At 38.0% G+C, this 12,239-nt stretch overlaps 1 protein-coding gene across 1 annotated transcript in view; it reads left to right on the forward strand.

Moving 5' to 3' along the window:
- LOC124798182 (ubiquitin carboxyl-terminal hydrolase CYLD) overlaps positions 1-12,239 on the forward strand; it is a 107,910-nt gene that overhangs the window by 60,225 nt on the left and 35,446 nt on the right. The window contains exons 8-9 of the mRNA XM_047261468.1: positions 308-467; positions 556-752. Of these exons, the coding sequence (XP_047117424.1) occupies positions 308-467; positions 556-752 (357 nt within the window). The remainder of the gene's footprint in view (positions 1-307; positions 468-555; positions 753-12,239) is intronic.

Here is a 12,239-nt window from a genome sequence, read left to right on the forward strand (position 1 = left end):
GCCAAGACACTTCCCTGAGGTAGACCATTTTTCTGAACTCTCCAGTGACTGTGGTATCCTTGAAATTCAACAAAAAACCTGCTGTTTTGGAGGAGGGTGCTGATTAGTCTGACGTGGGCGTTCTTGATCATATTGTATAATTTTGCGTGGAGTAACCGATGATGGACAGTATCGTACCCTGCTGTGAGATCCATGAAGACCACACCCATTATGTGTTGGGCAATTGTGTGTTACATTTCCATGCACAGTATTGTGTCTGTTCTCATTTGTGTTGCTGGAATTTTATAAAGTGATGTATGTGTTACAGGCTTTGGTCAGATTGATTGCCCTGTTATCCCTGGAGTTGTCCCACCACTAAGGTGGAAGGGCGATACAGAGTCCTTTTGTGGCAAGTTCAGGGGCATCCAGGGTCATCATAATTCGTGCTACTTAGATGCTACTCTTTTCAGTATGTTTACTTTTACCAGGTATGAATTTCTTCACTATTTAACTTTGTTACTTCGCACGCTTATTTATTCCGTAATACACTAGATCATGTCTGAATTTTTTTTCCAGCGCCTTTGACAGTCTGTTGTTCAGACCTCCAACAGAGAATGATATCAAACAGTATGATGAAGTGCAGCGAGTTTTGAGGGAAGAAATCGTTAATCCCCTGCGGCAGAATCTCTATGTAAGAGCCGACAGAGTAATGAAGTTGCGGACTTTGCTTGAGAATTTAAGTTCAGTTACAGGGTTAACAAGTGAAGAGAAAGGTATGATGTTAATGTGTCTCCTCTTTTTTTGCTAACAACTACAATACTAAATGCTACGTAGATTTTTTTATTGGATGTAGATCTGCTTTGCACAACTCTGTATTGTGCCTCCTTTTCCTAACACATCTTGACAGAATGCCTATGCTTTTATTTCATTTCCATTTACATTACAATCCATCTTCTGTCATTCTCCTTTATTAGTTTCTTATTTCATACTCCTAATACTTGTACTGTTTTGAACTATTAATTTTTCTGTGCTGTCTGTGCTATATATTGAAAGTATTGGTTTTCACCAGATAGAGTTCAGTTATTTGAGATTGGTGGGCTTGGGGGAGGCAACTAGCGAAAATTGAGGTCTGGAGAATTACAGGAACAAAGCCACATACTCCACACCCACCTCCACCCTACCCCAAGTCCCTTACTTATCTTGCCCTCCACCTACATCCTCTTTCTATTATCTCCTCTTTCTCACTTTTGTCATTCTCTCCCAATCCCATCCTCCAAATCATTGCATTTCACCATTGTGTAATGAACAAATTCACCAGTGTTGGGGCCATGTTGCGTTCTTGTACCGTGCCCCTGCTGCCTCCCTTGTAGCAATCACAACTATCAGCCATCCCCTTACCCAATCCTCCTCCCCCTCCTCCTCCCCCCCACCCCCCACCCCCAGCCCCAGCCCCCAGCAAAGCATTTCTGAGAAAGAAATCTGTTGACATCTGATATAAATTAAAGTATTGTTTGGAATTTAGCCTTACATGAAAGTGAAACTTGGATGATAGACAGTTTGGGCAAGAAGGGGTTCGAAGCTTTTGAAATGTATTGTTACAGTATGATGCTGAAGATTAGATGGGTAGGTTGAGTTACTAATGAACAGGTATTGCATCAAATTGTGGAGTAAAGAGCTTTCTGACACAATTTGAATAAAAGAAGAGATAGTTGATGGAATAAATCTTGAGACTTAGAAGCATAGTTAATTTAAGAGTAAAGGGAAGTTTCTATACTACAGAGGTTTTTTTTTTTAAAAAAAAAAAAAAAAACAACGGAGGGAGGCAACGGCTTTGAATATGTTTTCTTTCATATCCTATCCTCTATATCCAGCCACTTGCCTGGTTGGGAAAATTTGGTACCTTTCCCATTTTGCAGACAAACAACCATACCAGCATGTAAGGTATTATTGCGGTGGGGGGTCACCACTTCCAAAAGCATTTTAAAGGTACTACAAGCTCTGGTGTATCTGAGACGGATGTGAGCGTAAGCCCAATATTTACCTAGGTGGATGTGGAAAACTGCCTAAAAGCCACACACAGGTTGATTGGCACACTGCCCTCCCTCGTTGACTTGCTAGGTTTATTTGATCTGGAGCCAATGTGCATCCCTGTGTCCTTGAAGCATTAACATGCTTGGGTTTCAGGCATGTGGGAATTGAAACATTCAGCAGAGTAAAATGAAAGTGTGTTGTAGTATTAGTGCAGAGATGAAGGGACTTTCATAGAATAGACTTAAATGTGGAGAGAGTTGTCACAACACTCTTTTGACTTGACCACAACAAAAACGCCATGCATTTCTTGACTTGTGTTGAACAAAATATGGGCTGACATTGATGAAAATTGCAACACAAAAAAGGATACTTGTGTCTGAAATGAAGTTTGATACCACAGATCAGGTGCATGAGAATGCCCAATTAATTAAGATTACAGAACTGTACACAATTTAAAACTTCAAGAAATCAGTATGGTGTGAAATGTCCACAACTGTGATACATCACTGAACAGAATCAGAGAGGTCGACAGAGATTTATTCCTATTTTGTATGCAAGTCCACAAGACATGGTCAGGTTGCTGAATGACCATAATGACGAAGTTGCTCACTGTTCATATCCCAAAATGATCAGTAAGCAAATATGCCAGGTTAAAGTGCGAGTCAGGAAAGTAATGATATATAATGTGACAGCTCAATAAATTTCTAACAGAATTTACAAAATGTATATTTTTGTATAAAAGTAACTGTGATATTAGAACTTCTTTTAGTTTTGAAAAGTACACGTTTGAACCACTTCTCTACTTTCTTTCTATTTCTACACAGTGTGATCTCTTTTTCTTTTTCTTTTTTTTACTCAAATTAATTACAGGAAAACTATTTGGAGCATTGCTCTCGTAACTGATAAACATAGCTCATTAGACATTGTATACATGAAAATGAAATAAAATGTTAATCTTGTTATACAACCAATCATCATTAACCTTATTGAAAAATATTGTGCAATATGTTGAAACTTTTCACACTTGCTCCCCCACTCATGTGATTTCCCTTTTCATACCACACCAAGTATTGATACAGTTCAGTAACTGCATTGTGCTATAGGCCCTTAAACTTTACTCACAAAACAATATTAACCTATTTTTTTCCTTTTTGTAATATGTTCCCATTATTCTTACTGCTAGCACCATATTATGTCCTTGGGATCCTGCTGTAAGTTCTCCATGTTACTTCTTCCATTCTTGTATGTCCATGACTTGTTCAATAAGACTGTGGTTAAGTAGCCTATACATTTATCAAAATCGACCAAGTATTCCCTACCAATCAACTCACTTTCAGTAGGACAGACAAACTCTTTAGGTTTTATTACATTCTTACATTCCCATTAAAATACTAGGAGGAGGAAAACAAGTTATGTTAAGGAAAAAGGTAATCACTCACTGTATAAACTCTGATTAAAATTACTCGGTGATTAACAAATGGCAGTGGTGGGTGTCGACAAGGGATCTCAGATCGATTCCATATTCCTAGATTTCCAGAAGGCTTTTGATACCGTTCCTCACAAGCGACTATTAACCAAATTGCGTGCATATGGAGTATTGTCTCAGTTGTGTGACTGGATTCATGATTTCCTCTCAGAGAAGTCCCAGTTCGTAGTGACAGACGGTAAATCACCGAGTAGAGCAGAAGTGATATCTGGCGTTCTGCATGTAGTGTCATAGGCCCTCTGCTGTTCCTAATTTACATAAATAATCTAGGTGATAATCTGGGCAGCCCCCTTAGATTGTTTGCAGATGATGCTGTAATTTACCGTCTAGTAAAATCATCAGACGATCAATTCCAATTGCAAAGTGATCTAGAGAGAATTTCTGTATGGTGCGAAAAGTGGCAATTGGCACTAAACAAAAAAAGAGTGCGAGGTCATCCACATGGGTACTGAAAGAAATCTGATAAATTTTGGTTATACGATAAATCGCACAAATCTAAGGGCTGTCAATTTGATTAAATACCTAATATGAGCAACTTAAATTGGAAAGACCACATAGATAATATTGTGGGGAAGGCGATCAAAAGACTGTGCTTTGTTGGCAGGACACTTAGAACATGTGACAAACCCACTAAAGAGGCAGCCTACATTACACTTGTCCGTCTGCTGCTGGATATTGCTACGTGGTGTGGGATCCTTACCAGGTAGGATTGATGGACGACATCGAAAACGTGCAAAGAAGGGCAGCTCATTTCGTGTTAGTGCGTAATAGGGATGAGAGTGTCACTGATATGATACGCGAGTTGGGGTGGCAGTCATTGAAACAAAGGCGGTTTTCTTTGCGGCGAGATCTATTTACGAAATTTCAATCACCAAATTTCTTTTCCGAATGCTAAAATATTTTGTTGACACCCATCTATGTAGGGAGAAATGATCATCATAATGAAATGAGAGAAATCAGAGCTTGAACGGAAAGATGTAGGTGTTCCTTTTTCCCATGCACCATTCGAGAGTGGAATGGTAGAGAAATTGTATGAAAATGGTTTGATGAACCCTCTGCCAGGCACTTAAGTGTGAATTGCAGAGTAACCATGTAGATGTAGTGTAATAGGCTGTTGTGGGTCAAGTCCTGTTCCACTAGTGAAGAATTGTCGCATCAGCTAAAGACGTTTGCGATGTAAGTAAGGCAGGGGTGTCCAATATGAACAGACCTTCTGTGTGTACCGCATCTGTTCCTAGAGAGAGGGCATAGGAGGAAGGATGTAGCCTAGTGCGTGGAAGCCGGGAGAATGCTGACTACTTTCTGGGCATCTAGTACGCAGTCTATGGCCCCAGGACAAATGAGATTATGGAGTCTCTTAGGAGAAAAACAAATTATGTTTTTTGATTGTAATGTAATAAAGCTCATGTGGTACTGTTAGACAGAGACTTCCCATAGAGAAAGAATGTGTTAGTGTCATGTTAATGGACTTAATTGCATATGCAGTTATGCAATAAACATCTGGAAACAGATGGTCAAAAGTGAAAATACATGTTCAGTCATCATGTGATAATTTGGTATAAGTCGTTAGTCGGAAAGCTTTAGCTTTTAACCAACTAAAATGATCAAAATCCAAATGGATACTTTTTTTTTTTGCTGTATATGGTGACAGTGTTTTCGGAGAAAAATTGGAAAGAATAGCATGAATGACTTAGAATTTGCTAAATAAACAAGGAGAATTTGCTAAATAAACAAAGAGCACATATACCAAGAAGATAAGAATTGCTACGGGGGCAACAAGAAAAGAAGCAACAATACAGAGCCATACAGTTAGTTGTGAATTTAAATTGTTAGCGAATATCATCAATATTGCAGAGTTATTTGACATGGAAAAGGGATAAATCCCATTCAAATTACTGACTAAGAAGAATTTCAACAGAGATCTTATCTGCGAGACACCGAAATCATTGTTACTGTAGCATGTTCGCGCTACAGATACAGCAGAATACAACAACCCAGGGCTATCTTTGGCTACTGAAGATATATAGTCGCCTTATCACAGTCTACAAGCACCAATGGCATGCTGTCATTAGCTGGCAGAAGCAGCAACCATTTGACCTATATACGCGGTGAGCAGTGAATTTTGTCATAGTGTATGTGTGAGTGGATTTTTTCTTATGCCTATTGCATCACAAAGCATGGCTTCGGAAACAAACGAGCAAAATACTTTAGTTGCTAAAGCAAGAGCTAGCTGATAATAATAAACAGTTAATGGAAAGCGTTAATCAAACATTAGAAGAAACTAGTACTCTCATAACAGGTTTAAATGATTAATTGAAAGAAAATAATGGCAATAATAAAAAAAAATTGTTTGTCACCTTAAACACTAAATTTGAGACTTCGAGCACAAATTTCAAAATGTTGTCTTTGACGTTAAGGAGTTCAGAGGAATGCAAAATAGGATATGATACAAGAAGCTATTTCTAGTAAGGTAACTGAAGCACTAAAAGAGTACTTAACATCTCAAATAATAGAGCAGGGAACAAAGTTAACAGATACTGACACAATGGTTAACAGTCTCACAGAAAACTTACCTGATGAAGTATGTCAAGTATTAACTACAGAGCGCAAGTAATATTTTCATAACGTTAGAGATAAGTTCGACAAAGTACAGCTTGAAATTTCTGATGCGAATATGCAGGTAGACACACTTAACTCTTTTGGAAGCTCAGCTTCAAAACTTTTGTAAAAGATACCATTAGTTTACAGAATAGCTCGACCACCTTGGAAGGTAAGACTACACATTGCTAAGAAGAATTAAAAAAGCTTTGGAGTGCAATTACAGACACTGAAAATAACATGCAAAACAAACAAATTGGATATGGTCGTTGTTTACCTGTGGATCTGGTAGATGATTTGCAATTCAGCAGTGGCTTAAGTGTGCCAAAACAGTTCGCCTAAGTTTAAGCCCAAAGGAAAGTTGTCCCCATCTATTTCTTAAGAGTATTTAATCATCACTCAGTAAGTGGAGTGATCACACGAAGATAGATTTCACGTTAGGATGTTTATCCAGAGACGCAGCAGAATGCAGTACTGCTCATTCTGATGATTTTAAATCATGGGAGATTTCCAGGACAAGTTTAAGAGGAAATACTGGTCATCCAGTACCCAATAGAAGCTAACATTACAGCTTTTAGATCCAAAGTACTAAAATAGTTCATGGGTATACAAGAAATATATCAAATTGCATTAACTGAAGCGAAGTATTTAGATGCTGTATTGGATGAAACTTAGTTATAAAGTGTTGATATGTAGGCTGCCACACTGTCCTAAAAGAAATATGGTGTAGAGAATTGTTGAATGTAGGAGATTTACTATCCTATATTGAAGGCTTGACACTAAATACAGACAAGAATGAAATGCAGCAAGACCAGGAGAGAAACAGTAATAATAGAAACTGGAAACCATGTAAAAGTTCAGGTACATTTAGTAAAAGAAGGAAAATAATTACAGCAGTTACACGCTAACAGTACGAACAAACTAAAATCAGATGAAAATAACCAGATTAAGTTGTCTCAGATGTTTGTATTTCAAAAGTAACATGATGACACAGGGTAATGCGCCACATACAGATGTTATATATAAAAACAAAGATGAGGTGACTTACCGAACGAAAGCGCTGGCAGGTCGATAGACACACAAACAAACACAAACATACACACAAAATTCAAGCTTTCGCAACAAACTGTTGCCTCATCAGGAAAGAGGGAAGGAGAGGGGAAGACGAAAGGAAGTGGGTTTTAAGGGAGAGGGTAAGGAGTCATTCCAATCCCGGGAGCGGAAAGACTTACCTTAGGGGGAAAAAAGGACAGGTATACACTCGCACACATGCACATATCCATCCACACATACAGACACGCTTTTATATATAATTTTTCCCACGTGGAAGTTTCCTTCTATTATATTGATAACATACAGATGTTATAAATACTAACCAAGATACGATGCAAAGTAGCTATCCTATGATTACCATGGAAAACGGAGAGAATCCTGGGTCCAGGGCCAAGACCCAGGATATTACTGAACACTATGCAACCCGTTTGTAGAAAAATACATAGTTTTCAGCAGAAAAATATCAATCAAGAAGTGTTTATTAGAGGAGGAACTACATAATAATGAGGAAATGTTTAAGCCTATGGTATCTAGAGTTCAGTGTGGGAATAATGTAGAGCTATATGTAGATTCTGGTAGTGAAATTTCTCTAATATCCGAAGAGTTGTTTACAACATGCAAAATGAAGGAAAATTGCTGATATTACCCATAACTGGGGTGTATATAGGTGAAATAGCTGGAAATAAAGGTAAGCTAATTAAACAAGAATCGCAATATGAATTGGATGTCTTTCTTTCCCAAATGTTATTAATAGTATCTAACATAAATATGCAATTATTGCTAGGTTTAGATTCGTTATTGAAACATCATGTAATAGTTGACTTTTCCAGTAGAACTTTAAGATGTAGTCTGGGCGACTGTAGGGTAGAAGTACTGTTTCAGCCAAGTTCACTGTAAATACAGAAATCTTCCATTCAAATAAAATATACTTACTAACTAGCACTAACATATTAGTGGAACAGACTACTGAAGTAGTTCTTGATCAATCCAGAAAAGATATTCAGATGAAAGTGTTCCAGTCAAATTCATTGACAGATACCCAGAAACAAGAGGTTAAGTGCATATAGCAATGTCTTTTTGGACAAACCAGCTGAAATTAGCAGCTACATTCACAGGTTTAAAATGAAAAAAGGCAGAACCTTTCTTGTATAAGCCATATCCAGTACCAATTAATCTCAAGAATGATGTCTAGGAGGAGATTAATGAAATGGTAGACCAACATATAATCAAGTGTAGTATTAGTGCATATAATAATCCTCTTTAGCAATAAAGAAAACTACAGGTGGTGTCTATCTTGTTCTCGATGCAAGGACTTGTAAAGAAAGCGAAACAGAAAGAGACAGGCCTGTCAGTGTAGGTGAGTTATTAGCTAAGTTTGCAAAAGCTAAGTATTTTACCTCGATGGATTAAACATATGTTTACTGGCAAATAAAATTAAGTGAGGAATATTAACAGTATACCACATTTTTATATGATGGTTGATAGTACCAATTTAAAGTACTCCAACTTGGACTGAATATTGCAGTATTAGTTTTTATTAGAACACCAGAGCAAGCGTTAGGGAGAGAGTTGCTTCAGGAACTCTTTATATACGTTGACAATATCCTTTTGGTTTCAACCGATTGGGAAGAACATTGTAAGCCTTTGATTAAAACCCTAAGCAAGTTGAGAGAAAAAGGGTATCACTACCAAAATATCAGTCACATTTTGGTTGAGAAAAGCTGAAGTTCCTAGGATGTCTTGTAGGAGTGAACGGTATTAAACTTGACCCTGAAAGAATTAGAGCAATCAAGGAGTGTCCAGAACCAAGAAACGTGAAACAGCTACGTTCGTTTCTACGTTTAGCCAGATTTTGTAGAAAGTATGTATGAGGTCAAGAAATTAATGAACCACGTCTTCTAGCACTATTTAAGCAAAGAGTGGTGTGGCTGTGGCTCAATGATACATCCAGAGATTTCCAAGGTATAAAGGATGTATTGGTTAAGACTCCCATTTTAAAACATCCATTGATGAGTGAACCTTTTAAACTAACTATTGACACCTCAGAATACGGGATAGCTGCAGAGTTATTTCAGAACGACTCGAAACAAAGAATTATTTGTCATTGTATGGAGTATACAAAAATTTGAAACATTAATTTGGGGATCCAAGTTGATAGTCTATACAGATCATCAGGTACGGATTCTTAATGGAGAGTAGATTATTACGCCACAGGTTAATGCACTGTGCACTTTTTCTTCAAAAATTTGATAGTGAGATCAAGTACATTAAAGGATGTCAGAATCGTACCAGACACATACCTAGGTTACCGTTAGGAATAAACGAAATCAGACAAATGAGAGGACCTGGCATTAATTTTGTTGTAAATTTCTTATATAAGTTATATACAAGGCGAAGTGTGTATCGTCGCTAGAAGTATAAAGCAAGAAGTCAGTGTATACGTGTATTTCAGAACGACATTTCAGTGATATCAACAGACTGATTTACGCTTGTTTGAGAGGCATTCATGGAAAATAATAGACCAAGTATTATTTTGACAAGAACACCAAAACAATTCTACATGGAAACTGTGTACTCTCTAAAGTGTTGAGTTACAGTTAATAGCATTCAGATGCAATGGAAATTGACATTTTGGAATGTGTAAGTTTATAGCACATATTATAGTTTATTATTTTTAAGGTTTGAGTAAAAAAGCCACACAAGTGATATGAACTTGCCAGACCTGTCAGAAAGTAAAAAGGAATAATAAGGGCATAGGTTATAACATGTATCCATTTATACCAAAAGGATTGCATGATTTAACAGCATCGGGTTTCGATGGGCCTTTGCCAACCAGTAGAGGTGGAGTTACATATATTTTTGTAGTGGTTGGATGTTGGCCCAGATATGTAACTTTATATCCAGTGAAACATGCCAGCTCAGATACAGTAATCCACTCTGTGCGTAATTATTTTACCGATTTTGGAGAAACCAGAGAGATTTTTAACTGATAATGGCCCACAATTTATTAGCCAAAACTTAAAGAATTCTTAGCATTGGAAGGAATACGTTACGTAATCACATGTAAGTGTAAGCCAAAATCCAACCCTTGTGAGATGAACAACAACAAGGAGACAGCTTAGACAATGTTGTAAAAGAAAATTTACAATGAGTAGTAGATAAATTGCTGCATAAATACGAGGGTTGGAACTTCAATAGTGGCAACTATTTATTTAGAGCTTGTACAAAATAGATACGTGCTTCAAAGTTTTACTGACCTTCAAAGTAGTCATCAGCATTGTGTATAACCCCTTGCTGGCTATGTGGAAGTCATAGGATACTCTTAGCAGTGCCAGTTGTGTTGACAGTTTGAGTGGTGCGGTCTATTGTCCGACGAATTTGTAGCAGTTCTGAAGCAAATGCTGTGAAGTGTTTCCTTCAGTTTACAAATAGAGTTGAATTTACGAGGGCTTAGTCAGGGGAGTGCAGTAGGTGGTGTAGCACTTACCAGCCCCATCAGTCAAATAAATCAGTAAAAGCTTGCACTGTACATGCTTGAGCATTGTCCTGCAGAAAGTATCATCACTTCTGTCTCTTTGCTGTTCATTTTTGGAACACAACCTACGACTAGCTTAGAGACAGAAGTGATGACACTTTCTGCAGGACCTGACCATCATTTTGCTATAGACCGCACCGCTTAAACTGTCAACACACCTGGCACTGCTAAGAGTATCCTGTAACTTCCACATCACTGGCAACGGGCTATACACAATGCTGGAGACTACTCTGAAGGTCAGTAAAACTTTGAAACACGTATCTACGAGGGGCGTTAGAAAAGCCCATGCAAAAATAAAAACTACTTATGTGTAGGGGTTAACCTCTTATTTTTTGACATAGTCTCCTTTTAGACTTACACTTCGTCCAACGATGTTCTAATATGCTGATCCCTTCCGAATAATAGGAATTGTCCAAGTCTGCGAAATAGCTATTAGTTGCTGCAATCAACTCCTCGTTTGAATAAAATCTTTGTCCTGCCAGCCATTTCTTCAAATTGGGGAACAAATAGTAGTTCGAGGGAGAATAGGTTAGTCTGGTGAATAGGGGGGATGTGAAACGAGTTCTAATCATATTTCCATTAATTTTGCGACCACAACTGCTGAGGTGTGTGCTGGTGCATTGTCGTGATGGAAAAGGACTCTTTTGCGGTCCAATCACCGGCATTTTTCTTGCAGCTTAGTTTTCAAACGGTCCAATAACGATGAATAATATGCACCTGTAATAATTTTAGCCTTTTCCAGATAGTCTTTGAGGATTATCCCTTGCGAATCCCAAAAGACAGTCACCATAACCTTTCCACCTGGAGGAATGGTCTTCCGCCTTTTTTTGTGCAGATTCTCCCTTGGTAAGCCATTGTTTAGATTGTTCTTTGGTCTCAGGAGTGTGTGTCTACCACAGTGACGAAACAACGCTTAAAGTCCCGCGGATTCTTCCTGAACAGCTGCAAACCATCCTTGCAACACTTAACACGATTCCATTTTTGGTCAATCGTGAGCACTCACGGAACCCATATTGAGGATAGCTTTCTCAATGTTTATGCAAAATATTATGCGCCAGCTCATTTGAGATGCCCACAGCACTAGCAATCTCACGCACCTTAACTCTTCTGTCATCCGTCTCCATATCATGGATTTTATCAATGATTTCTGGAGTCATAATCCCCACAAGGCGTCCAGAACATTCAGCATCACTTGTGCCCATATGGCCACTCCGAAAATTTTGGAACCACTTATAAACTGTTCTAATCAAAGCTGCAGAGTCACCGTAATGTTTATCGAGCTTGTCTTTAGTCTCCTGAGGCATTTTGCCTTTCATAAAGTATTGTTTAATCACCACACACAAATCTTTTTTATCCATTTTTTGACAATCACTTGACTTTCTTGATTCACACGAATGCCAAACACAAAGAAATAGACCAATATGGCTGAAACTTGGTGTGCTTTCTTTCCAAAGATGCTACTAACTAAACATGACCTCAATAAACGGCGGTGGTGCCATCTCTCGGACTTTGCACGGACTTTTCAAATGCCCCTCGTATTTTGTACAAGCTGTAAAT

The sequence above is a fragment of the Schistocerca piceifrons genome, chromosome 5 (genome assembly GCF_021461385.2).
Source record: "Schistocerca piceifrons isolate TAMUIC-IGC-003096 chromosome 5, iqSchPice1.1, whole genome shotgun sequence".
NCBI classification, from domain to species: Eukaryota; Metazoa; Arthropoda; class Insecta; order Orthoptera; family Acrididae; genus Schistocerca; species Schistocerca piceifrons.